The 26,985-nt window shown below is 47.5% G+C and overlaps 9 protein-coding genes across 10 annotated transcripts; 4 read left to right on the top strand and 5 right to left on the bottom strand.

Annotated features, from left to right (window-relative positions):
- Window positions 1–90: 90 nt before the first annotated feature.
- Window positions 91–1,402, bottom strand: DFL_006618 (uncharacterized protein; the record flags this gene model as incomplete). The annotated part of the gene is made up of 4 exons (XM_067636075.1): window positions 91–172; window positions 239–926; window positions 995–1,038; window positions 1,140–1,402. 4 exons carry the CDS (start codon window positions 1,400–1,402, stop codon window positions 91–93), a joined length of 1,077 nt encoding a protein of 358 aa, XP_067487729.1.
- A 582-nt stretch (window positions 1,403–1,984) lies between these two features.
- Window positions 1,985–3,098, top strand: DFL_006617 (40S ribosomal protein eS6; the record flags this gene model as incomplete). Its single annotated transcript, XM_067636074.1, has 3 exons — window positions 1,985–2,001; window positions 2,338–2,944; window positions 3,000–3,098. 3 exons carry the CDS (start codon window positions 1,985–1,987, stop codon window positions 3,096–3,098), a joined length of 723 nt encoding a protein of 240 aa, XP_067487728.1.
- Window positions 3,099–3,703: 605 nt separating this feature from the next.
- Window positions 3,704–5,030, bottom strand: DFL_006616 (uncharacterized protein; the record flags this gene model as incomplete). The annotated part of the gene is made up of 4 exons (XM_067636073.1): window positions 3,704–4,098; window positions 4,162–4,774; window positions 4,857–4,964; window positions 5,022–5,030. The coding sequence occupies 4 exons, from the start codon at window positions 5,028–5,030 to the stop codon at window positions 3,704–3,706; spliced, it is 1,125 nt and encodes a 374-aa protein (XP_067487727.1).
- Window positions 5,031–6,446: 1,416 nt separating this feature from the next.
- Window positions 6,447–6,763, bottom strand: DFL_006615 (uncharacterized protein; the record flags this gene model as incomplete). The annotated part of the gene is made up of 2 exons (XM_067636072.1): window positions 6,447–6,509; window positions 6,578–6,763. 2 exons carry the CDS (start codon window positions 6,761–6,763, stop codon window positions 6,447–6,449), a joined length of 249 nt encoding a protein of 82 aa, XP_067487726.1.
- A 4,293-nt stretch (window positions 6,764–11,056) lies between these two features.
- Window positions 11,057–16,101, bottom strand: DFL_006614 (uncharacterized protein; the record flags this gene model as incomplete). The annotated part of the gene is made up of 4 exons (XM_067636071.1): window positions 11,057–15,559; window positions 15,679–15,817; window positions 15,896–15,985; window positions 16,070–16,101. 4 exons carry the CDS (start codon window positions 16,099–16,101, stop codon window positions 11,057–11,059), a joined length of 4,764 nt encoding a protein of 1,587 aa, XP_067487725.1.
- A 1,320-nt stretch (window positions 16,102–17,421) lies between these two features.
- On the bottom strand, window positions 17,422–17,865 carry DFL_006613 (uncharacterized protein; the record flags this gene model as incomplete). The annotated part of the gene is made up of 1 exon (XM_067636070.1): window positions 17,422–17,865. One exon carries the CDS (start codon window positions 17,863–17,865, stop codon window positions 17,422–17,424), a length of 444 nt encoding a protein of 147 aa, XP_067487724.1.
- A 1,091-nt stretch (window positions 17,866–18,956) lies between these two features.
- DFL_006612 (uncharacterized protein) lies at window positions 18,957–20,997 on the top strand (the record flags this gene model as incomplete). Of its 2 annotated transcripts, XM_067636069.1 has the most annotated exons (3): window positions 19,072–19,329; window positions 19,398–19,629; window positions 19,766–20,997. In XM_067636069.1, 3 exons carry the CDS (start codon window positions 19,072–19,074, stop codon window positions 20,995–20,997), a joined length of 1,722 nt encoding a protein of 573 aa, XP_067487723.1. The 2 variants fall into 2 exon arrangements, with proteins under 2 accessions (XP_067487722.1, XP_067487723.1); XM_067636068.1 differs by having other exon boundaries at window positions 18,957–19,629.
- Window positions 20,998–21,685: 688 nt separating this feature from the next.
- Window positions 21,686–22,400, top strand: DFL_006611 (uncharacterized protein; the record flags this gene model as incomplete). The annotated part of the gene is made up of 3 exons (XM_067636067.1): window positions 21,686–21,688; window positions 21,746–22,117; window positions 22,197–22,400. 3 exons carry the CDS (start codon window positions 21,686–21,688, stop codon window positions 22,398–22,400), a joined length of 579 nt encoding a protein of 192 aa, XP_067487721.1.
- Window positions 22,401–22,889: 489 nt separating this feature from the next.
- Window positions 22,890–26,654, top strand: DFL_006610 (uncharacterized protein; the record flags this gene model as incomplete). Its single annotated transcript, XM_067636066.1, has 2 exons — window positions 22,890–25,689; window positions 25,756–26,654. The coding sequence occupies 2 exons, from the start codon at window positions 22,890–22,892 to the stop codon at window positions 26,652–26,654; spliced, it is 3,699 nt and encodes a 1,232-aa protein (XP_067487720.1).
- Window positions 26,655–26,985: the final 331 nt, after the last annotated feature.

Below are 26,985 nucleotides of genomic sequence, written 5' to 3'. Positions count from 1 at the left end.
ATACCCAAATTGACGACTTCATACTTCATTAATTACGTTACATTGCCCACCGTAGATACGTAAATCGTAGACATGAATTCATAAGTATAATTAAGAGTTCATAACCACCTCTGTCATATCCCTCACATAATTCACCATCGACACAAAAGGACCCGAGAAGTCCATATCGTACCTGCCACCATTAACTTCTCTCCTCTATACCTCAATTTCAACTAAGGAAAGAAAGGAGGGTGCATACCAATAATTAACCGCCACGCAAACCCCCTCATCTTCATCAGCCCTCTGAGCAACCTGATGATACCATAAAGCCGGTAAATACAGCATTTCCCCAGCCTTAACCTCCACTTTTATCGGTGTTGATAGTTTCGTCCATTTCCAAGGGTCCGTGTCGGAAATATCTTCGACTGGAGTCGAACGCTCTGATTCTGGGAGGGAAAAGTATTCGTCGAGGGATATGGACGGCCAGGTTATCATTCCATCTTCTTCTCCCTCTCCTCCTTCTCCTTCTTGGTTTAACGAGGATACGGGATCAGGAACAATGTCGAATACATTCCCCCTCTTAACATAAGTCCCACTCCTAACTCTCCTCTCCCTAACACCAGCAACCCCAATCGGACTAACCAAATAAAACACCTTGGTCCCCAATATCACGCCGTATAAATTCTGATAAGGGTCTTTATGTAAAGAACTTACGCTGTGATGATTTCCTATCCAGATATTTATTGCGTCCGGTAATTGTTGAGAAAGGGATATTGATGCCCAGGGTATTGTGGGTGGGATATCTTGTGATAATGGGAGATATTCGGAGGTGAGGTTTGAGTCTTGGGATTGGGCGTAAAGGACTGTGGAGGGGGAAGGGTGGGTGGTGGCGGATTGCAGCAGGGAGAGGAAGGTGATGAAGGGGTGAGGGGTCGTGTGGGGTTTCACTGAAATATTGACCGTCTGTTAGATATATATATTTGAAGTGGAGGGGGGTAGGAGGAGGAGGATATACCGAAGTACTCAGCTCCTTCATGTGTGACAATAGAATCTGCGTTGCTGTGGTATTTTGTGGTTCGAATCGCTTATTAGCCGCCTCTCTTTCCTCCATTCTTCAATTGCAATTAAACGCAGACAAAATATTATATATAAATACTAACCCCTTCGGCGTCTCAGCAACCATAACCTCCATTTCCCCCATTTTTGAAGACAAATAAGATGGTGTCCATTTGTTGGTTGTATATGCTGGCCAATCGGTCATGGCGTTACGGATTATGACGGGACGGTTACGAGAGATAATTTGGTGGAATTCGAGAGGGGTTGGTGGGGAATTAAGATATTCTATGGATGTTGGGGGGTGATTTAGGGAGGCGTAGGATTCGAGGAGGGTGCGGAGGGCTTTCGCGGACTTTGTTTTGTCCATTTTGTTTTTATTCTATGGTATATATGGTAGTAGTGGTAGGTAGTACTGGGTGAAGTTGAGGTTGAAGGAATGGGATAGTGGGGAGAGTTCAGATGATCATGGTGTTATTTTGTATCGACATCCTCTCGATAGTTTAATATATTATATCATATGACAATACCTAAGAGGATAGGATACAGATGGATGCATTATATATATACTATCGACTGTTTCCTCGTATCGCAATCGAAATTGTGAGGGTGCACTAGCCTCGAGTTCGGCGTCTGAATGCCAAGAGTCGATGTGTTGCCGTGTTGTTCCTCTATATGTTTGTCAGCTACATAGTTACCTAAAACGGGAGAGTACCCTAAGCCCTTTCCGAAAGACGCAGTCACTTTGCCTTGTCAACGCAGTTCCCAACCCAGCAAAAGTTTGTCAAACCTCGAAATTTTAGTGGCAGAGAGCTTCAATTCTGAAATTGAACCATACGACAATATCGACACGACTTATCGACCATCATCACCGACAACCCTCACGACACAGCCCTTCCTCCTCCTTACTCACCCCGTCGTATCCAGTTCTATACACAACCTTTAGCCCAACATGAAGCTGAATATTGCGTACGTTACTTATTACTTTCTTTTCTGTTGTGTGTGTAGTGCTGCTTGGATTGGATTCGGTCGGGAAGTTTGATGGTCGGCTTTTTTGGTGAGATGGCTGGTTGAGATAGATGGGATTATTGGGAGATTGTGGGATTGATTATAATATGGATTGGGTGGATATCACGATCGGGAATCGAAGACGACAATTGGGAGGACGGTACTCTATCAAAAATCAAGAGATGGGAATGGGGATATCTCAACCGGCCATCGAGTCAAAGACCTGACGACTAGAGAATTAGCATTCGAAGGAAACAGGATAGAAAAAACTAACCAAACCCTGATTTTGTAAAACAGATACCCAGCCAACGGCTCCCAAAAGCTCATCGAAATCGACGATGACCGCCGCCTCCGCGTCTTCATGGAAAAGCGTATGGGCCAAGAAGTCCCCGGCGACAGCGTCGGCGACGAATTCAAGGGCTACATCTTCAAAATCACCGGAGGAAACGACAAGCAGGGTTTCCCCATGAAGCAAGGTATCATGCACCCAACCCGTGTCCGCCTCCTCCTCTCAAAGGGCCACTCTTGCTACCGCCCCCGTCGTACCGGTGAACGCAAGCGTAAATCCGTCAGAGGTTGTATCGTCGGTTCCGACCTTGCAGTCATGTCCTTGACTATCGTTAAGCAAGGTGATGCTGAGATCCCCGGGTTGACCGATGTTACCCATCCTAAGCGTCTCGGTCCAAAGAGAGCGTCCAAGATCCGTAAGTTCTACGGATTGACCAAGGATGATGATGTCCGCAAGTTCGTCATCCATCGTGAGGTTCAGCCAAAGGGTGAAGGAAAGAAGCCATACTCCAAGGCTCCTAAGATTCAGCGTCTCGTTACTCCTCAGACTCTGCAGAGGAAGCGTCACAGAATCGCTCTCAAGAGAAGACGCTCGGAGGCTCAGAAGGAGGCTGCCGTAAGTACTTCATTCCCCTTGCATATATATCTTTATGATACTAATGGTATAACAGAGCGAATACGCCGCCCTCCTCACCAAGCGCGTCCAGGAAGAGAAGGCCAAGAAGGCCGATATCCGCAAGAGAAGAGCCAGCTCGATGAGAAAAGAATAAAGAAAGCAAAAATACCTAAAACCTTTTTTGTTTCCTCGTTTTTTTCTCTCTTCGTCAACCTTTTCTCCTTCTCCCCCTTTTTATCACCCTTCCGACGGGACCTATACCCCCTCTCCCATCGAAAATCCGCGTGTTACATATTCCATCACTCACGCAAAATTACACTATTAGTACCTCCTGCTACTATTACTACATCTACATCTACTACTACTACCACTACTACGAACCCACCTTCTTCCTTTTTGTGTCAAGTCTTCTTATAGGGCATATACGGTGTTTTTATTACGTGTTTCCCGGTCTCCCTCCAAAACCTCACCTTCAAAACCTCTGTTACGTTCCTACTGTGTTATATATGGGAAATGCTTTTTTACTTTTTTTTCTTTACTCTCTTAATGAATGACCACCAAACAAAAAAAACACACGAAGAAGCTCTTTTGAATAATAAGACTACCCAAAAAGTTCTTGCCATGTGATTGAGTATTCTGGTTTGATTGTGGTATTGGTGTCTCTGTGCCAGTACGTACGGGTAGTTAGTAGTTGTAACCTAAGATGGCCACGATAAAATAGTACTTAAACGGATACAGATAATAGAGGGAATATAACGCCTACAATCTCTCATGCATCTCCCTCCACCTCCCCCCTCTCATAGGATCAACCTCCAACAACTTCTCCAACCATCCCTTCATATCCTGTCTAACCCCCTCTCTATCAATCTCTTCCACTTCATTATCACCAAGCTGTCGAAGTAACCCACCGACAAAGATCATTTCCTCGAGTAATAACCTACACTCCGGTTCTTCGTCTAATAATTCCCTCATCCATTCCAAAGTTCTCCGTAGGGTTTCGAACTTTTGGGAGTTGGTGAGGGGAAATACTAGGTCTGGTTGTGAGGAGGAAGGAGGGGAGGGGGAGCAGGAGGAGAGGAGGAGCCAGTGATTGTAGAGTTGGATGCTTTGGTCGTAGGGGTCTGTGTAGACTGCTGTTTGCATTTCTCCCAGTTCTTATTCACAAAAAGAATGCATTAGTATATAGAGAATATAAAATAGGGGATGAAAGGACATACCACCATCCAAAAAAGTCCTTCTTTCTTCGACGGTAGCCCCACGTTCAAGTAATAGTCGAGGGATGAGTTTACTCCTATTATGCCACGCCGAGAAATTCGATAAATTCTTCCCGTACATTGCTGTCGTGTAGGCGAATTCTTGTTCTACTAGACTTTCTTCTTCTCCTCCTTCCCCATTCCCTCCTTCCTTACCACCCGTTTCTTTCTTAATAATATTGCGTAAACTCTCGATGTTTTGGACAATATACCGCCTATACCCCCACCCATGAAAATTCCTAGAATCGCTAGAAAGCATTTTCTCAACTAGTTTCATTTCCGATTTCCATAATTTTAGAGATATTGGGAGAGGTAAATGGGCAGAAGAGGTTTGGAGGATGAAGAGACGGTAATTCCAGATCCAATAGCATTTTGGGAAGTTTTTGAGAAGGGGGATTAGGAATTGTAGTTCGGAGGAGAGGAGGGCGAGTTTATCGTTTTCGGGTGATGGGGAGGAGGAGAGGAGGTGCAAGATTATTCGACGGCGGAAGTTCCATATTGTGTTAAATTCCGGGTTTTTTTCTAGGAGGGTTGAGGTGGTGGATAAGGAACTTTGAGAATAAGTGTTTGTGGATTTCTGGGCTGGGGGTGGTTAGTTAACTACTGGCTGTTCTATATACCGTATAATAGGTATGGAAAGGTAGAGGGGTGAAGCATACGAGAGCTTGGACTTGGGAGACTAGTGTATTATAAGCCTCGATTTTGAGGAGATCGGCTTCGAGGGCTTGGGGTGTTCGGGGGGTCGTGGAGGAACGGGGGATGCCGTGCTAAATAATATTAGTTAGTAAAGTGTCTATAGATAGTAGGGGATATTAAGAGCTTACGCTAGTCATTTTTGAAGTTGGAGATGTTATGTTAGTGGGATGACGAGTATCGTCGGCTTATTTGGGGAAAGTTGGTGGGTTTGACGCCAAGACTTTTCACGACAAGGATATCTTGGGGGATAAATTTCGCGAAACTTTTTTCTCTCTTCTCTCGTTCACATCCTTCTTCACACATCTTTCTTCATCGCGAACGGCCATTCCACTCCACATACCTCCGTAGAAACTGCTAATCGTAAGTCATTGCTACCAATCTTCCTATTCCTTCGAGATACTATAAATTATTTTATTATGATGAACGAATTTCACACCCACATAACCTGAACAGAGGTAATACTCTGAGATGACGTTACGGGAAATTAAAAAGATCAAGCTCAACAGTCTGATATTTACACCTTTTGTTGCCTACCTACGTACCCAAATAGTTGCATTGATATTGAGAGAAGTGGTGCTGACGTCTGTGGGTAAAGACAATTAGGTGCTTTTGAGGTTCGATGCGAGGATGGATGTAACTGGCGGATGGGAGGGAGGTCTAGGGACTGTTTATGGATGGGACACTATGTAGATGGATGTTAATGTATATTCATGCTATACTATGCTTAGCCTCGAGTCAAGGCGCTCTTGAGGCGGAGCACTATGCTATGCTCTATCTGTATTAAATATGATGATGCAATTTTGAAGTCCGAAATACGACCCCTTTGAGCACAGTATATGGATTCCCGATGATCTCGTAGAATACCCCGGCCGGTATATATCTTGTTTTCGATGGTCCCAAAGATGATATCGTAGAAGGATATTTCCTCGGAGGGCACCCGATGTAGAAATCTCGGTATTTTACTGGTTGCAACGGATGTTTCTGAGGGGGGCTGAGGGAACGTAGTGGCAGGAGTACCATATATCTTCCTCGTTGACCGATCTGTGACGATGTTGGGATGATTTCCTTTGGTGGAAAGGTCATAGTGGTTAATATAGTGCCGTTTTGGTGATGTCGCTGAGATCGATCGTAGATCTGTCGGTAGACAAGAGATGCCGGAGAAAATCCGTCCAAGCGATTCAAGCCGCAGCAAAGTTCTCCCTGCAACCAAAGTGGATAAATGGTTATGAATACCGGCTCTCCGATAGAGATTTCAAGAATGGCGAGGCCGAGTTAATGTATCGGGCTTTGAAAGATGGAATACGTCCTTTCTCTCGTGGATTCGTCCCAGGTCGTCGACTCCCTAGCCCTCGACTGCCGTACCAGACCACAACCTCTACTCACTGTTACCAGTAAGTGGATCGTGAACGTCTGTGATGTCCTCTAGTAAACCGGGTCCACCAGGCCGTGGCGTTCGATTCCGTTCATGCCCGTAGCATCCAGCCTCGAGTATCGATTCCCAAAATCCTTCCTTCAAACAATCCACACCTCCACATCTCTCTATCCTCCCTTCTTCAAGCCTTAACAGCAACCATCCCACCCATTCCTCCGGCTCCAGTGTTCTTATCCAAATCCTCCTAAACAAAAACCAACCCCGTTAGCCGAATCTCCATTAGTGAAGAGAAAGAGGAGTAAGAGTACTTACGACTTCAAAGATAACTCTAATCATCAAACTACAACCGGGACAAACAGCGATATCCTCGCCTTCTCGTAGGTCTCCGATAGCGATTTCGAAACGGTCGCCGCAGGGACATGGGTAATGGAAGATTTGGAGGGTGGGGTCGTAGGTCATGTCTTCGATTTCGATTTCGTCGTAGATTGATTCCTCCATTTTGGCAGATTCCTCGCTGAGTGAGAGTGGTTAGAGAGGAGGATTATGGTGGTTGTGGGGTTTGTGGAGATGGCGAGGGTTTGTGGGGTGGTTTATGGTGGGGTTTGATGGCAGGTTGAAAATTTGTGAAGCTATTCGAGGATCTTTGTGCGACAGTGGGTGGCAAGAGATGGCAACACATGGTAGTTAAAAATGCAACATTCTGCCGTCCAACGACAGCTTTAAACACCACACCCTCAAGAACTCTTATAACACAAGACATATCGATATCTAAGTTATAGCGTTACGAACCCTGATTTTTTTTTTTTCCTTTTATTTTATTTGGGTAGTTTCAAAGCAATCAAGCATAAATTATTTTATTTCTGTCGAGATTACTTATACATATGCTGTCTCGTGCGCAGACTTCGAACTTTGCACTTATGTCCATAGATACATAGGTATTGCAATGTAATGTGTACGTCGACGTTGTAGGGACGAACGTAGCTTGAAACTTTGTTGTCTATTGTTGGGAGACTCCGGAAGGGTCTGGTTTCCAGTGTAAGTTAACGGAAAGAGCTTCGTGAGCTTCGTCTATTGGCTTCCAACCCGTTAGCCGGCCCAACCGCAAAAATCCAGTTAGGTGATCATCTCCTCTTTTGACTCCTATCTGCTTACTTCTAGCTACTTAGTCTCGGGGCCAGACGCCAGCCCACCGATCAAACTTGCTACTAGTATTCGACTGTTGCTAGCATCTCAATTGTCACCCTGCCCACCGCTAGTATACCTAAGCTTGGAACTCGAGACGAACAGCTCACAGACATTACATTTAAACCTAAATCTACATGGATCTACATCATAGTATTGCATATAATGAACAATTAAGATGTTAGAGATCTTAAGTACGGCTGAGATAACTAATAAATGGCTCCTAGATGGCCGAGAAAGCTTGGGCTTCACCGCCACCGCCTGAAGTAATTGTCACTCTATCGCGGCGTCGCACCCGTTCATTTGTGTCCAGCTACGGTCCCTAAGGCTCTTGTACAGGCATATTGCCATAAGGGCCTCCAGCTAGATTTAAAAGTTCCTTGAATTTTTCTGGCACCTCGCCTAGGCCTTCGTACGGCGGGAACTTGAACAGCCTGCTGAGCTTCTTTAACATATTTTTCTATTTTTGCTTTTAGAAGCTTATATTCCGGGTCGTTAGATGAACTGAATTTGGCAACGCCGCTATGATCAGCGTCTCGTAACAGTATGTCGTCTGGAGCTTCATTCACATTTGATAAAGCAGATGATCGAGGAACCATAAGTTTTGTTTCACCAGCCCGCTTCCAGACTCCATTGATTTTCTGACATGACGATATGGTGAGCGTCTAGTAAGGAAATAGCCCACTAAAGATACTAGGTTACCTAGTACCTTCACCGTTTCTGTTTCCCTTGTTTCTAAAATCGTAACAATCCGAAATCTAGTGAGCTTTTCCCGCACAAAACTACGGAAATGTTCACGTAGAAGGCGTAGATATGTTGATTCGGGACGAAGGTCGTGGATAAGATCCCAGTTTGGTTGACTTCTCACCATGTATTTCCATTCTTCAACTCGGATACCACTATTTGGAACTCCAAAGAAAAATGCCGCCCTCGTATTTCGGATAATATCAAGGTAAGTTGGATCCACCGATCCTGCGGAAACAGCTCTGCATGTAGCCTGCGGGAACATCAGATATTAATACCATCTCCAGCTGTAACTATAGAAGGGTGTGACCAGATATATGAATATAGCTACCTACCTCCTTCACTACCAAACCGCCCAAACTATGCCCAAAGAACATGATCTTCTTTCTCTGGCTCTGAAAAACAGCTATTAGGTCAGAATAGAGTTGCACCTCAAGATCTAGCTTGAGCACACCACTTCGTCTTACATTCTTGTCGATTGCTCTAGCCCCAGCAACAACCCCCAGGAAAGTCTGAGCGAAATCTGATATTCCCCCTACCGATGTACTCTTTATTAACACTGAATTATAGCCGTAAATGAAAACTCGAAATCGATCCCTGAAATCTTCTTTGATCAGAAAGTCTTCGATCCACATGGTAGTCTTTCCGGATGCTTTCCAAGAGCCGTAAGCATGACCCGAAAGGCCGGTAACGAAAATGAGGCTATCTTTTATCCCTAAGTTAATCCTAGCTTGACGGTATGCCAAACGCATCACATCAATTCTTTAAAATATCTGGAATGAACTTGCACTTGTGACTTACTCGACAGTTTTAGCCCCGCCCCAATCGTGAAGACAAGTAAGCCTACGAAAATGTCGATCAATAGCAACTATATGACAATTACCATCAAAATCTAAAGACAACGTCTCTTCGTCACCTTTATCGCTAAAGAGCGTTGGGAGAGGTCGATCTATGGTTATAACGGCGACTTGCGTCTTCCCCGCATCATTCGGACTGAGGGATATTAATGACTTGATGCATTGAAAAGACTCGCCCCCAGAAATGTATTCGGAAAATTTTGTCTCTGCTGTAGCCACAACCTGTTCCTTGGATACGGATACTGGTAAGTTGGATATGCGGACGGTGAGTGAAGCTACTGGAGGCATGTTGAGAAATGGAAAGTAATAAGAGATCACATCTAGATCTATATATATTACAGCGTCATAAAGAAGAAGGATAGGTCTATAAAAGCGAAATTCTAAAGCGAATAAATCGAATCAAAAATTTTTTGAAAAAAGTTGAAAGTGGATGCAGGATTTAAGGGAACCCTCAAGTCACAACGTACGCATTATAAAGCGTGCGGATAGACGCACGGATTAACCGTTATTACTAGACCCATATTTATTTCTACATTCCTTGGTTTAATTGGCGCTGGTAGCGATGTTCGAAGTACCATACAGTCTGGAGACTGCAGAGCGAATATTACCACAAGTTTGTCTCCAAAATCTGTCTTCAATAAAAAAAAAGCCACGGTTTTAGACTAACGTAGCTAACGTTTCCTAATTATTCAGGTAGAATAGCTGCGCCGGATCTTCCAATTTCCCCACGCCTGCAGTAATCCACAATCAAAGCGTTGAAAACTATGTAAAAAGCGAATTAAACTTCTCTCGATTTCACAAAATTTCAACATCATTGTTTTGGGCGGGTCTACCAGGCAATATATCTGCTTTAAGCCGACATATCGCTTTGTGCAGGCAGATTCTTGCAACAGAACAGGCAGATCTCCATCTCCCACCTTTCCTTCTCAACCGCAATTTTTTCATCGAGGCAATTGCACCTTCCGAAGTTCACAATGCAGCGCGATGGATGCTACTATCTTATGCAAAACTTATCCGCTACCCCAGCGACCTTCTGTTAGCGCGACAAAGCGGTTTACTATCTAGTTTGGAAATCGAGCAGGAAATAACCTGGCCGGATTGGGTTGCCTTCGCATCCGAGATTCTCGAAAAAATCCGTATCGAAGAATTCGAAGGACGGTTTTGGTACGGCGACCTACGACTAGACCCTCTAAACATGATCTTTCGATTCCGCCTAGGAATCCTACGAGGTTTCTTCCTTAGCTACGATAAATACGGCACCTTCTCTACAAATTTCAAATGGGTAGCTATATCCTTTTTATATATATCCTTTTTATATATATCCGTCATTTTTTCAGCGATGCAAGTAGGCCTTGCAGGAATGGAGCTTGAACAGAATGAGGATACTCAAAGGGATATGGCGATTATATCCTTTTGGTTTGCGGTGTTTTGTATGGTTTTGGTTATCCTTGTTTTAGTTTTGCTGGGGGTTATGTTTCTTGGATTGTTCGTTTGGAATTATTGGAAGACGAGGTGGGATGAAGGGAAGGCAAAGGAATTATCGTAGTCTCGGTCTTTGATGTCATGTAGAATAAGTCACTAGATTAATACACCCGATCGCTCTGCAACTTAGAGTAGCGACTGGAGTTGTAGATACTCATATAGTGCTAAGCTAGAGAATCGCTTCTAAGTTTACGCTTATATCGATCGATTAATGGCAATGTATGCGCAGGGACAAACAGTCGTTTATTGAAAATGAATGGATATGATCTATAGATACAGCACCAGGCGCGCCTATTTTATATTAAAAAACAAGTAAACCTAATCATCTGGACATATGCAAAAGAATAACGAAAAGAGGATAAAAAAAAAGAAAAGCCATTATGAAAGACTCTGAGTTTCGGGGTTATGTGATGGGTGCTATGCTAGGCTTAATGAACTATATAATGAAAAAATACCAAAATGAAAAGAACAAGATAAACGAGCGATGAATTAAAGTATATACGGAAACCCCAGACCGAAACCGAAATCAAGCCATCTCTTCTTGTCGTGGCATCGCAGGTGTAGGCATTCTCCCACCTCCATCCATCATCCCAAATCCATCGTCTAAACCTGGATATGTAACCCCAGAGCCATTCGAATTTAAACTCTTCAACCCTCTTCCACCACCCTGCGGCATATGCGGCGGCATAGGCCCAGGTGGCGGTCTTCCACCCCTCATCTGCGGCGGAGGTCTATACTTCCTTTCCTGCCCCGGAATCTGTCCAACACCTAGCGCAATATCTAAATCCGCTTCTGACATCGACGGCCGTCTATGACCACCACCAGCATTACTTCCCCCGGAATTCCTCCGACTACCGGGCGGTCCACGGGGCGGCATCCCGCCGCCATTGAAATTGTGCGAAACGGGAGGGTGTCTAAACGGTGATTGTGTCCTACTACCAGGTCTACTTCCAGGTCCATTCATATGCGGCGGCATACCCGGTGGCCCACGACTTCCAGCTCTACTTCCACTTCTAAACCCCTCACGAGGACCAGGTGACTCTGCTCTTCCACGGAATGAACCAGGTGGAGGACCCCTCCCACCGTATCCTTGCGATTCGCTCTTTACACGACGAGATGCATCCGCTTCTTTTGCTTCAAACCTGAGAGCTGAAGACGGCAGTTCAAAATCTACAGCGAAATCGAGGATTTCCATCGAATTTGAACGTTTACGGCCGTGGTGTGGTGGTGGTGGCGGGCCTCGGAAACGAGGGTCTCCGCGCATGCTAAACGCTGGTGAGGAGCTACGGGGTGGTGGAGGTCCTCTTCGTTCCGAGAATGCGGGTGATGCTGAACGAGGTGGTGGGGGGCCTCGAGGGGGACGCATGGAACGTTCGCTGAAGGCTGGGGATGCAGAGCGGGGTGGGTAACCGGGACCCATTGGGCCACCGGGAGGAGGGCGAAAGCCTGGTCTACCTCTTAATTCTGGCGTACCGCCTGGGGGTGGTGGACCCGGCATTCGTCCGCGGGGTGGCATGCCATGGGGAGGACCGGATGGGTGCATGCTGTTTGGCGGGCGAGCGGAAGGTGTCATGTTAGGGGCACCTGATTGAACTCTTCGGTCTACAACTGTTTCTTGGGAGGGCGGACGCTGGGGATATCCTTGCGATGATGAGTTTCTGGCGGGATATGGGCCTTGTTCGCCGCTTGGGATACGAGGTGTAGGTGTCGCTACTCCATTTATTGGGCCGTTTGTTCCAGAAGATAGGGATGTCCTTGATGATGTTGCGCTTGGTGATTCTGTATAGCCGCTACTAGATCTTACGCTGGAAACACCACTAGCGTAACCCGCTTTATTTGTTGGCGGTGCCGAAACCGCTGAGTTAGAAGCTGAGCCCGGTGTACTCGTTCCACTCAACGGCGAGTTTGTCGATGGGTATGGCCCTTCTTCTGGGATGTCCTTCATAGGTAACGGTGGAGATCCAGAACTTTCTCTGCCAGACGAAAGGATTGATCTATGAGCAACAGTTTGAAGTGGTGTAGGGTGTTTATCCCGCAGCTCTGGCTTCGAAGGTACTCGCTGTACTGACTTTGGAGTTTCGGGTAACGACGTTGGAGCTTGTGTATCTTCTGGAATCGATTCTGGGATTGCTGGAGATCTTCTTTCGGCCTTGGATGGGACTACTGGAATCTCTGGTAATGCTGTTGACGGTGGTGTTGAACTTGGAGGAGGAATTGAGGTAGGTGCGGCTATCGGGTTAGGGAGGGACTTCAAATCTGGCATAGGCGGCACAGGCGGTGGCTTCTGTTGTGAATTTGTCGGGCCAGGCTGTGCATTATCGAATGAAAAGTTGGTTGAGAAATCGCCCCCTAACGTGAAGGGAGCGAATGACTTGATTCTAAAGTCCAACTTATCATCCGACTCGTCCCTCTTGATATTCGGTAGCCCTTCAACGGTGTCTGTTTCTGGCGGTGCAGGTTGGCATTGCTGTGGTGACGAGGCATTGGCAAGCTCTGCGGATTGATCATCTCCATCTTGGTTGTCTCCAAAGTAGTAATCTCCAAGGAATGAATATGTCTCTGTCCTGCCTCCTCGTCCTGGCGCGAACCCAGGACTTGCCGGTGGTGCCAATCCAGGGCTTGGTTGAGGTTTCTCTACTGAGAGACTACTCGATGTCGAGAACTCCAGTGTCAATGGTTTAAATGGTGTAAACGGTTGTGATTTCTGAGGTGGTGGAGGCGGTAACTCTGCTTCTTTTGGCGGTGCGGGCGGTGCCATTTCTATCGCTACTGAAAGTTTCGCTGTCGATGAACTTGGAAATATCGAAAGTCCTCTGGAAGAAGAAGTTTTCGGTCTCTCTGGCGAATATTTTTCAAAAGACGTCGAGTCTGGTTTCTCAGGAGTACCTGGCGGATCCATCGAAAGGCTCTCAATCCTCTTCGGTAGTGGCAGCTCGTACTTGGCAGGTGTAGGCGGTGGAGCCTCTTCTGTCAATTTGGCAGGGGCCGCCGGAAGCGCATCGTCACTCAGGGGCTCTTGCGGCGGACTAATCGGGGTCTGACCGTTTACGTAACCGTTTACAGAGTACCCACTCGACTGCGACTTCCAAGTCTGGGCTGCTACGGGGTAGGTATTCTGTGGCGCAGCATTGAGAGATGCGGTTTGAGGTGGACTTATGGGGTGGCCGTAGGGGTTTGGTTTCGGGTTGGCACGTTGTTCGATTTCCCAGGCTGCTAGCGGTGGTTCTTGAGATGCTTGAGGAGGTGGTGGTGGTGGTGGTGGTGATTCCTCTTTGGCCTCCTTTTTTCTGAGTGCTCTCAGTGCAGACATTTTGCCTGAGAACTTGGCAATTGCCTCAACAGCCTTCTTGTGCTTGGCCTCAAATCTTCGCGGTGACGGTTCCTCTTGTTGCTGGTTGGGAAGAGACGCTTGGATTCGGTCGAACAAGTCTGTTTGAGAAGCTGGTTGGGGCATATGTTGTGATGGTGTCTGCGGCGTCTGCGGCGGCGGCGGCGGCGGCGGCGGCGATGCACGATACTGAACTGGGATAGCAGGAACTGGTGTGGCCGCGTTCAACTTCTCAGGCGGTATTAGCGGCAGCGGCGGCTCATCCTTGGGCCGTGGATCAGAAGACGGGTAATGGCCAAGGGCTCCTGTCGAAAAGCTTCTCTGATCGCCAGTTGGTGATATTGGTGACGGCGCCGCTTGAGCCTTCTTCCTCAATCCTTGCAAAGACTTCTTCATTTTCAGCAGCCCTCCAAATCCACGTTCGGTTACTGACTCTCGAACGGGAACATCGAGACTAGCCTCGGAAGGAGACATAGGGGGCAACGGTTTCTCGCCATGCGTTGAGTCCGTTGAAGACATCGAAGGGATAGTCCGGTTGTCCGTGTAATTTGTGGCAACGGATAGATGCGAGGTATTGTAATCGTATGGAGCGGGATTAACGATGCTTCGTGGAGCTTTGGACGGCGGAGTTGGCGGTCGGTCCGTTGTCAACAAGGAAGTTTCCGGTCTCGAATTATCTTCCGAACCCCTGACCGGTTTACGCTTAGGAATGTCAGGAGTCTGGCCTGGCAATGGTGGCAATTCCGATTCGGTGACAGTGGGTGCTCTGCGTGGACGAGTGAAGAATCCGTCATCGACGATATATTTCGTATTGGTGCTCTCCTGAGTGTTTGGAGTCTGGCCAGCAGTGCCAGCAGAGCTGTACCTGACAGGGCTGGCCAGGGAGTCCGACCGATTGGGACGGGAAACAGAAACTGCGGCGTTTGAGACATGTGGAGTGGGCACAGTTGGCTGCGTCGCGTGGGTATTCCCAATGCTAGCAGAGATGGTCTGGAGCCCCGGTTCTTCTTCTTCAGGCTCGCTGTCGTAGTCGTAGTCGTACTGGTCAATCAGGTCCCCTGTAGCCAGTTCATCTCCGTCCTCATTCGGTTTAACCGTAATTGGGAGGTTTTGTCCGTTTATAGAAGCAGCAGATGTTGCGGAAGGGGCGCCGCTGTTGCGAGGTTCTTCAGACGTTTCCGTGCTTTCGAATGTTCTATTTCCATATGCATCATATTCATCTTGGGATTCCGTCGGGAGGGTTGGCTGGTACTGTTGCTGCTGCTGCTGCTGCTGCTGCTGCGCCGCGTCGGCTTGCGCATAGAATTGCCCCTGTCCTTCACTTAATTTCGGCAGGTCCTTCTCAAGAAAACTAGTAAATTGGATTTTATCTTTTTTTGGTACATCGGGGTGTGCAAATGTCGACGTAAAAAGCGAGGTATTGCTTGCAGCCCCTATATCATCTCTATCATCCCCTCCGTCATATCTTCCTCCTGATCCTTCTAATCTTCTTTCTCCTCCTCCTCCTCCTCCTCCTCCTCCTCCTCCTCCTCCTCCTCCTCCTCCTCCTCCTCCTCTCCACCCTCCTCTCCATTCTTCTTCCTCTCTACTTTTTCTTTCTTCCTCTTCTTCACGAGCCTCGATTTCTCGACTCAATACCGGCAGCGCACGAGGCGCTTGTAGCGCTACCGGATCATCTTTTTTGGCGGCTCGGGTGCAGAACTATCGGCTATGTCCTGTGTCCCATCCGCTCCTGCCTCGGTATCTGCCGAGGGATCTTGAAAGAGCGGAATGGGGTTCCGCCGCCTGGTGCTTGAGCTAGGTGAGAGGGGGTTACCGACTTCAGTGTTTGCCGGTGTAGGGGCGGACTCTGATACAAGGGACATGCGCTTGCTTTGCTTTGCCAGTAATGCTTCAGCTGCTTTCAGCCTGGCTTCAAGGGCATCAAGCTCTGCACTTTGTTGAGTGAGCTCGAGTTTTCTGTAAGGGGGAAGAGGGGGATGTTAGTTGGCCCATCTATTATATCTTAGGCAATTGTGTCAATAAAAGCATGCATACTTCCGGTCAACCTCTTTCTCTTTTGTTAATATGACATCGTCGAGTAAGAATATGTCGTTCAGCTGTGCGGAGAAGCTCCGCGCCAGCGTCCTAATCGATGCCAGGACGGTTAGTATCACTGCATATGCCAAGGGAACTTCCGATTTCTATATGCGAGACGAATAATGCACGTACGACGTCGGTAGCTTGTCATCCGAGGACGACATTATGGAGCTGTTGTATCCAAATACCTCCTTTCGAAGGTCTTTGGGATATGGGAGGGATTTGAGAGAAAGGGAAACCACTCTCTCAATTAGAAGCTTATCAAGGGTTCTCTCTTGGTCGACCTCCTTTACTAATTAATTACAATTAGTCCGGTTTTCGCCCACACGCCTCCTCACTTTTTGCAACTGCACCTTGTCCGTGATGCAAGGTGCACAAGATTACTTTCTATGGTCGGGTTGACTCGCAGAAGGGAAAGGAGCTGCTGCCGTAGCTAGGCGAACGGACCCCTCGTTGCTCGATAATTCTCTCAGCGAAAAATGAACCAAGTTCGTCTTCCGGTTTGGGCGTGGGGCGTGGCGACGAGCCAGACTTGGGAAGCAACTACTGTACTTGTGACTTGGATTCAGGGACAAAAACTCGCAGGGAGGCGGGAGCCAATTGTTCCGCAAACAGCTGGTTCGGAGCTTGAGTGGATCTTTCCGTGACCTCGAGGTGCGTCGAAACTATTGGAGCGCAAGTCGTCGATAGGCAGATCTTTGATGCTAGCAAATTCCACAAACTTTAAGAGATGATGATAAGGAGATTAGATATTTGAGAGGAACGGGACCGACAGGTTTTAAGAGGCTCTCGGCTTGATCAAAGTCTGGGGGTGGTTTTCTGACAGTCACTCCTTTTTTTGCTAGCAGCTAGCGATTCAAATGTTTCTGAAACTTTCGGTTTTTCCTTCCCAATCTTTTGCCGGTGCCTCAAGTGACCCTGGTTTGATTTGGCTGGAAATTAGAGGCTTGGCTTGGGAGGCGAATGTGTAGCCGAACCTCTCTGATTTTTCGATTTCCGATCCAACCGGTTGTGGTTGTGGTTTCAACGTCACTTGATTTTGCATACGTGGGAAGTTGTATGAAGATGCGCCTACGGGGGGTGGCTTTTGTGAGGATGTTGTTGATAATGTCATTGACTGCCTCTCTATACATGCTTGTGTCATGCTCCACTTTGCTCGCGATATTGGTGTATTGCGTGTGGAGATCCTTTCCGCCCCTGCCGCAGCCGGGGAGCGTTCATCCGAACAGCCTGCATTATCCCATACCAGCTGAAGACTTGAGCTAACAATCCCGGTGTATGGTATGCAGTGGTGCCTCCTGAAATCATAGCTGGTCCAATTCTTCGGTCTTTGCCTTTGAAGAATGATACTCGTGATGTTTCTAAGCCCGACCTTGCTCTGTGAAGAACCGTAACATTCGTGTGGCACAGCCGAGTTCGCACACTATCGATGAATATCGATGAGACGTAGGTGTAACAGTAACCGCGGTAGACAAGAATATCATCTACATCTCTGCTGCGCCAACGGGCTCAGGTCTTTTCGAGAAAATGATTTTATGTTTGATAATATCAACGATTTCAAGCTCTTCCTCCCCTGCAGTATTTCCAGCAGCAGCTTGTCTACCTTCTGACTTTCGCTTTCTCAAAACGCCAAGTGGCTTTGGTAATGCCTTGACCTCACCGGTCAATCGTTGGTGTTTTCCAACGTAAAGCCAGACGCGTTTGACATCTTTAAGGTCCGTGGAGCCAGATGTGGCATCTGGGAAAATGAGGTTGCCAACTGTTGTGAAGTTGATGTTGGAAGGTGAGTCTTCGGGGTTGGGGAAGTTGATATCGCCTTGCAGTTCGAGGATTGCTAGGCCAGTTGGCAGGCGGAGAATTTGAGGGAGAGGATTGGTGTTTGAAGTTGCCGATAGGGGGTTCGGGAGGTGGACTGAAGTTGAAGGCATCTTGATTGTCTTTGATATGCCATGATATCCGTCTTGATAGGTTATAACAAGCTTGGATGTTCTATTGAGATGCTTTGCGGGCGGCGTCAAGGCAACACATCTGTAATACCACAGAGTCAACACCATCCGCTTTACAGTCCAGACCTTGATATTCCCAAACCTCTTATGTGTATTACTTTGGTACTTATTCGCAATATTTTACCAATCATTCAAGTACTTCCTACTGCGTCAAAAAGGTAATGCTTCTTAACACGGTATTAGCACAGATAATACGGTATCGTATATATTACAGCACTCAATATGGATTAGAGTAGTATTAAACATAAATGTTTACTCAATATTTATTTGTATTGGAACGGTATCCAAAAACACCACTTTAAACTACTTTCATGGCACAGTATGTATATCATATGTGGATTCCTTGCTTTAAAATACTTTTTCCTTGTACGATTTTGATTCGCACTCTTATACCGCAAGATACGATATTCCCGGGGCAACTCCACTGCTTCCCTGTTGCTATGACCTGCCTTATAGACGTAACTTCTATCAGATGCCTAAAAAGCAGCCCAAGATTAACAGAAGGGAGCTCGGTATCTCCATTAAAATATGAATCATAGTGTACAGCAAGTACTTGAATTATCGGTTCATCGGTTCAATCTATATTTATATATCTAATCTATAGATCTTATACCTCCCACAATATAGGTATGAATAATAGAAGAATTTATGGACATGATTTCCATGATGCGGACCGTAGATCCAAACAAAGACGTAATTCCAATTATCTCCTCAGTACCCGTCAACCAAACGTAGACCCCTTCTCTATCAGCAGCTCTCTCCCAGACAAGCTCCATCCTCTTCATCCTCCTGGTCTCTTCCCATCCCCTTCATCATAGCTACTCCACCAGACCTCCTCTCAGGAGATACCCGAAAGATATTTTCAAAGCTTCCACAAGCTCAGACCCTTCCTAACTACTATCAATCCTTTTGTACTCTTCATGTTCTTATACACTTACTTAAATAATATACACCTTTCAACCATACTCCATCCAGTCTTATAGCGCCATAGTAGAGCTCAATCATCTCTCAAAATGACTTCAAATCCCCAGAACTCGATGACGCCTCCAGCCAGGCCTGCTCTTCAAATGACTCCTCCTGCAAGACCAAATTTCCAATTGTCACCAGGGGCAAGCAGTGGATACTTTGATGGTTCTCCAGTCCGTACCGCCCCTCCGCTCCTCCGTCACAGAACTGGCAGTCGATCGGGAAGTATTCCCCATACACCAGACCGTTTCATTCCTTCTTCAGCCTCCGTTCAGTCATTCCGTATCAATACTCCTGCAAGCCGACGTCCCGAAGAAGGAAGTCGTGCTCGTAGACGTTCTGCAAGTCCCACTCCTCGTGCTCGAACTGCCCGTACTCGATCTCTTTCTTCAAATCGAGTCGGAGTTGGTCATTTGCCCGGTACTATCAATTTCTATGGTACTCGGCGTCCTACACGACCGTTATTCGGTAGCTCACCGGATAGCCAGGCGAATTCTAGCCAACAGCAACAAGGATATATTGTCAATGCTACGATGGATACTGCGGATGTTATTGTCCAGGAAGAGCATGAAATGCATGAAGAGCGTCTTGCGTTGGCTCTTGGTGTTAACCTTGATGAGAAGGTTATGTGCTTTGACTCTTCCCCTTCTCCTGAGAAACGGTCTTCTGGGCTTGGACAGTCTCCTATGAAGATGGAGCTGGGGACTTGGAGTCCGACTAGTCCGCAGATGGAAATTGCAGCTGCTCAGTTGAAGAAACGAAGGGATGAGATGAGAAGGGTTGTTTCTACGCCGTTCAGATAAGTTGAACCGCCAGTATTTGCTATTAATGCTTGGGTATTAACTTTTATGCACAGTTCTCGATGCTCCCGGCCTTAGGGACGACTTTTATTGTACGCTTTTGGCATACTCACCGGTTTCTAAGGTTCTAGCGGTTGCTCTCGGCAGCGACATATACGGCTGGACGGAGAGAGGAGGATCAAAGCCGTTTAAACCATGGGCGACAACCCAAATCACCGCTATTACATTCTCGTCAACTCCTGGAAAACTGGATATACTCGCTGTCGGCCGGGTTGATGGTGTGATCTCGCTGTGGGGGCCCGGTGAATCCATCCCTCGAGCTGAAGCTCAACACCAAGCAGCCGTTGCTTGTGTTTCGTTCAAACCGTCCGCGTCAAGACGACGCGGATTGGGTAACCGCAAGGAATGGACTCGCTGCGAGGACCTTCTGCTCGGCGATGAGTCTGGAAACATTTACTTCTATGCCATCGAGTGGGATCCCGAGCCGGGGAGCGTTGCTTGCGGGATGACTCTTGTTCGGCGGATGAAAGTTCATACTCAGCAGATTTGTGGTATCGCGTGGTCGACAGATGCTAGTCAGGTTGCAACTGGTGGAAACGATAACCAATGCATTCTCTTCGACGTTGAGACTCCGAAGGATGAAGACTCCGATTCTAGGGATGCTGACGAACCGAACCGCGAGTTGATCATTCGTCATAAATGGTCACATCTAGCGGCGGTCAAGGCGATTGCTTTCTGTCCGTGGCAGAAGAGTTTGATTGCGACTGGTGGAGGATCTAATGACCGAGGAATCCATTTTTATCATACCTTCACCGGTTCAGCGATTGCCACTATCAATGTTTCGGCTCAAGTTACAAGCCTGGTCTGGTCTCATCAACGTAAAGAGATCGCGGCCACCTTTGGATACGCCAATCCGGAACACCCTATCCGAATTGCCGTTTTCACCTGGCCGGACTGTCATAAAGTTGTTTCGATACCATGGACGGGGGATATGCGCGCCCTGTATGCTTTGCCGTACCCCGATGGACCACCGGAGTCAAAGAACGGTCGTTCATCGAATTCGGAGAATGGAGGGGCCGATCCGGCGGCTCCGGTGTCGACCGACCCGAAGTATGAAGGATGCCTTGTGGTCGCCGCCAGCGATGAAACTATTAGATTTCATGAAGTTTGGGGCGTGATCGGGACCAAGGGTAAGCCGAGGCGTCGGTGTAGTACGAGCGCTCTGGGGAGTGAGATTTTGGAGACTTTGGAGGGGATCGAGAAGGAGGGACCGTATAAGATTCGCTGATTGTTTCTCCTCTTTGTTTATTGCTCTCCTCTACAGTCTTGTCCTTTTTATATACTATATAGTAGATACGTACGTACAGTTGGAAAGTTAGATAGGTGGGTCATTGGGTTATTACCATGACCTCAGCTTGTGGATGGTCTGTGATTCTCGTCTCTTTTCCGCCTGCTCGCATGAGAGCTTCGTTCCCTTGACCCTGCTCTTATCCTTCTTATTCACATTATAACTATTATTCTTTGTCTTTCCCCTTTTCTGTTCTCTCTCTCTCTCTCTCTCTCTCTCTCTCTCTCTCTCTCTCTTCTGATGTTGGCTGCATGGATACTGCTTATAGATGCATGTTCTTCAGTGTTTCGTCCTTTTATTACTAGAGAGCGACTACAAATGCCTGTACTCATGTTCTTTCTTCTTTTTCTTCCCACTCTCTATAACATGGCCTCTATATAATAACCATTTCCAGAATATGCATGCTAAATATATGTCCCCATCTAGCGGAAGATCAGTGATATGAGTCGACTTGGATTGAGGATGGTCAGGGCATATGTGTTGTGGCGACGAATTCCAACGTTCTCTTACATGTCGCCATCCCTGCCGGGTGCCGACATTTGTCGAATCGAACTCTTCTGATATCAGATCATATCATACCCATCCCGACTGGGCGTCGTGTGGGCTTACGTTAGAGGCATCCATCTCAATGGTATGGATATGAACTTTCCATTCTATCAGAACCAATTGTTAACGAGAATGATTATAGTTCCAACCAACCCACGCTATCCGACAGCTGCCTCGGTGCTGTAGCTCGTCACGGATATCAATACCAAGAACAGCCCGTCTGGCAGCTCAAGAAGCTACCCGACCCATCTGCGCAAGAAGTTTTACATCATATTATAAACCACTATCGAGGTCATTACTATCACAAACAACTATCCCTCGTCCTTCCCCCTCGGTACTGTATACAAGATCATTCCATTTAACCACACGATGCCATGCTGGTACGGATTATACACCCCCTTCGGCGATATCTATGGATGAGTACCATGAGATGGCGGATGAAACCATGGATGAGATTTTCACGAAGCTTGAGGAACGGGCAGAGGAGGAGAAGGGGTTTGATGTTGAGTTTAGTGTGAGTATTCTTTCCTCTTTCCATTAAGCATATTCTTGAACTGTTATGGTGGAAACTAATGACTGATTTATATATTTAGGCTGGAGTACTAACACTTGATACCCCCAACGGGACATATGTAATCAATAAACAACCACCGAATAAACAGATATGGCTGAGCAGTCCTGTCAGTGGACCGAAAAGGTATGATTGGGTTGAAGAGGAGGGGGAGTGGGTGTATTCGAGGGATAAGAGTACACTTAGTAGTCTTTTGGCTGAGGAGGTTGGGATTGAGTGGGATTGAATATTATACTCTCGACTTAACTATAGTTACTCAATAACTATAGTCTTTGGTAGAGAGCGCGAGGTGAAGCTGTATATTAGTATATGAATTGTAGATATTGGAGATTGTATATAATAAGACCCTGCTATGGCCGTGAAGTCGGTAAGATATCATGACGTTAAGAAATGGCCTTCGGGAACAAAAGCTTGTGCGAAAAACACCAAACGAAAAAACTGTTTGGTCGACCAAGAAAAAAAGCGGCCCAGCCAATTGCAAACCACCAGTCAGTTCAGTTACCTTTCAATTCGCGGCATTGAAACTTCTCCCCGCCGCGCTAGTAGCTCTAATATCGACCTCATCGAGAAAAAGACGTCGCGTATGAAGGCTTTTAGATCGTGGAATACACGATAGAGGCTTCAGCTGGTCGGGCGATACCTCTACCACTCCCCCGTCGTCGCGTCCAACTGACAATCAAAAAGTCGGTCCATCACACTCTTAACAAACGGCGCAATGCCGTCCACCGCCACTTTCTCCGCCCCTACAAGTCCTACCTCCTACGACCACCTCGAAAAACTCCTCCTCTGCGCAGAAGTAGTACAATATGGCGAAACGGGTCAGTCGTTTAATGCCATCTCCAGCGCTCTCAAGGAGAACCCATTGCTCACTTCTTCACCGAATTACGATCCTGGACGGTTATCGGGCGATACGTTACGGGAGAGGTGGAGGGATTTAGTAAGGGATGAAGGGTTTGGAGGGAATACTTTTACGGATGGCGAAACGGGGGGTAGCACGGCAGTGACGTCGGCGTCGACTGCTGCTGCTACGACTCCACGGCCTAGAGGGAGTAGAGTCGCTATGAGGAATGGAATGATTACCAGTAGTGCTGCTACACCTGCTGTACCGCCTCCGCCTCCACCACCGCATCCGGCGGCGAGTACCGGAGCCAGCGTACCGATTGGAGAGAAGGCGGTTAGGGACCTTGCCAGACGGATGTGGGAGAGTTATCAGAATATGATGAAGGAACAGATTCAGGCTGATGAAAGGTCAATTGCTCAGTTGTTAGATGAGATTGGGAATTTGGAGAATGAGAGGGCAAGAGAGATTGAGGAGATGGAAGCTGAGGAGGAGAGGAAGAAGGAGGCTGCGAGGGTTTTGGCGGCGGAACAGGAGGCTGCTGCTGCTAAGGAAGCTGCCGCCAAAGAGGCCGCTTCTAAAGAAACTGCTGCGAAGGAAGCTGCTGCTGCCGCTGCCGCTAAGGAGGCTGTTGTTGTGAAGGAAGTTGTTAAAGAGACGCCGGAGTCGGTCTCACCGGTGGTTGTGGAGGGAGAGAAGCTGGGTGAACCCTTCGTGGAGGCTTCCGGGCAGCAGCAACAGAAGAGTCAGCATACTATGCTACGGACCACACCTCCATCGCCTAGTAAAGCTAGTCTGAAGAATATTCTGTCTGACGAACCAGCTCAGAGTGTACCGTTGGAACGACAGACGTCGTCGGACCGTGTAGGATATGATCCTATCCGTGACGGTTCCCGTCCTCCTATGGTACCTGAAACTCCACAACAGCTTCCACCGCAACAGCGATACCCCCCTATACAACCTACGGAGCCCGCTCAGGGTGGTTATCAGATATACGAGAAGCCACCGGCGTCTATAAGACGTTTGAGTGGGTCTGGACCGCGCCCACAACCACCACCGGAGTTTGGACCTCATATCCCCGGTGGCTCTCCGGGTCGGCCACCGCTCACTCCTACGGGACCAAGGATTGGAACATTCCCTCAGTCGGCACAGAGGACGGATATGGCACCTTCACCGGTGTATCCTAGGCATGATCATGAAGCAAGCTATTCGAACGGCCATCAAAGTCCGATAGGTCCTCTTAATATGGGACCCAGACCGGCAGAAGAGGCTCGAACACCCCGTCAAGCTCACCTGCCGCCTTCATTCTCACCGACTACGCCTTCATATCCTCCACCCCATTCCTCACCCCCAAGACCTCACTTTGTACAACCCCTTCCTTCGATCCATCAATTATCACCTCAGAGGACACCTGTTCAACCACCAGTTTATCCTACCCCTATGCAGAGATTACCATCATCTGAATATCTTCCACACCATTCACCAGTTTCGGAACATCAGCCGTTACACTCGCCTATAGGGTATAATAATACCGTCCCTCATAGTCCGTTTGGACTGCCACATCCTTCCCAGTCTCCTCGAACACCTGGGTTTCCACAATCAATGCCACCGCCTCAATATAGTCCTACACACTCGCATTATCAAAACCAGTACCCTCATGCGCAGCAGCAATCGCCCACACAAACGGGGTTTACGCCTTTACAACCGGCGTTTTCACCACAGCCGAGGGACTACCCTCCTGCTACTCCTGCTGCTGCTACCGAAGATAATAGATTACCGCCTATTAATACACCGGCGCAATTACCGCCTCTTCAGTTTGTTACTCCGAAACGGGATGAACAGCCCGGACGTCCACCGTCACCGGTTCGGCCACGGCCTGAGGAGATTTCGCCGGTGTTGGCGCCAGATAATGCTTCTGCGGGTGTTCCTGAGTTCCCGTTGGACAAGGGGAGGAAGAAGAAGGGTACGAGGGGGAAGAACTCTAAAGTTGAAGATAAAGATGAAGTCGAGGAGGCTACGAAGTTGATAAGAGGGGGTAGACAGGAGTCCGTGGAGGCCGGTGAAGAGAAGTCTACGAAGTCCCCAAGAGGGAAAACCAGTAGAGCGGTTAGTAAAACCCGTGGAACGGCTGCGTCTACACGACCTCGTCGCGGTCAGAGCGTCAGTAGCGTTGGTAGCCGGACCGCTGATCCTGATGAGATGGATGTGGATGAACGGACCACGAAGGAAGAATCTGTGGCACCGGAACCTGTTGACTCCAAATCGAAGAAAACTTCACAAAAGAAAAAGACAGAACCAACAACAACGGGAGACGAAAGTGAAGTCGCTACGACTAATATATCTACAAAACGTAATATCAGAAGACATCACCACCAACATTCTGCATCCACGGAACCGGAACTTATGGATACAACTAATGTTGTCGAAACCCCTCGTGATGATGCGGCTACACCTGCAGCTGATCCAGCGACACCTCGACCTCCTTTCCACCTTGATATGTCGGTTAATGCGACGCCGACATCGAGTACTCCCGCGGTTAAAAAGTTTGCGCAGAGGGCCAATCCTTTGTTGAATAATGTTTCTGCACATCGGTATGCGAATTTGTTTATGAAACCGGTGGATGAAAGGTTGGCGCCAGGGTATAGTCGGATTGTTTATAAGCCGCAAGATATCAAAAGTATTCCCTCCCTCCTATTCTATCCTTTTCTTAAAAGTATCCGCTAACAGAAATTGTGGTAACTAGGCATCAGAGCATTAATCAAAGCCGGAGCATCCCAAAATTCAACAGGAACACCAACCTTAACCCCCACGCCCACAGCCGACAACCCCTCAATGTCATTCGGCACAACCCCGTCAACACCCACAACATCAGTAGTAAACGCTCCCATGAACGCCAAAGGCGCAATCACAAACTCCTCGCAACTAGAAAAGGAGATATGGAGAATGTTCGCCAATGCTGTGATGTATAATAAAAGTAGTAGTCAAGTTGCACAGGAAGCCAGAGAGATGGCGAGGGATATTGGGATTGCTATTGATAATTTTAGAAGTGCGGAGAGGATTGGGGAGAGGAAGGCTGCTGAGGCTGCGAAGGAGAAAGAAAAGGAGAGGGAGAGGGAGAAGAGGGGGAGGGGTAGGAGGGGCAGTTTGATTAAAAGTGAGGTTTTTGGGGAGGATGAGAGCGAGAGGGGGGATGGGGATGGGGGCGAGGAGGATGAGGTTGAAGTTGAGGTGCAGAGTAAAGGGAAAAAGGCGGGGAGGACAGCGAGGGGGAAGAGGGGGAAGCAGGATAAGGATGGGGATGTGGAGATGGAGGATAAAGTTGATGATGAGGAAGAGGAAGAGGAGGAAGAGGAAGAGGAAGGTGATAAATCAGCAGATGAAAAAAGTGAAGAAGAGGAGGAAGAGGAAGAAGGGAATGGTGGTGAGGAAGAGCAGGAGGAAGAGGAAGAGGAGGAAGAGGAAGAGCAGAAACCTATCAAGAAAGGTAAAGCTGCTGTTTCTAAAACAAAACCTAAGACTACTAGAGCTGCCGCAGCAACTGCGAAAGGAGGCGGGAGGAAAGGAATTGTTCAAGAGGAAGTTGAAGATGAACCGAAAGGGAGGGGTAGAGGGGCGGGGAGAGCGAGGGCTGCAAAACGTTGAGTCTTGTCTTTTTTTTTGTGAATTTGAAGTTGGTATTTGGCATTTTTTATATATTTGATCCATGGTAATTTGGGGTTTATTTCTTCTCTTTTCTTTCTTTTCATCGAAAGGGTTTTCGTCACCGGCGGTTATGGTGTTTTTGATATTAGAGCTACGAAAGTACACGTATGTACTTACTCATACTGAAAAATATGGAACTCGATGAAGTTGAGTTGGGCGACGTTGAAATATTAGTCAGCCGGATATCTCCAAGAATTGATTGTGAGATCAATCGAGATCCAAAAGTATATATAACTCTCTTAACCTACTAACGCTAACTTCCACAGCTTTT

Source organism: Arthrobotrys flagrans (assembly GCF_004000055.1).
Source record: "Arthrobotrys flagrans strain CBS H-5679 chromosome Unknown unitig_8, whole genome shotgun sequence".
NCBI lineage: Eukaryota > Fungi > Ascomycota > Orbiliomycetes > Orbiliales > Orbiliaceae > Arthrobotrys > Arthrobotrys flagrans.
Note: the sequence above shows the minus strand (reverse complement) of the source record. Positions and strands in the feature narration are given on the sequence as shown.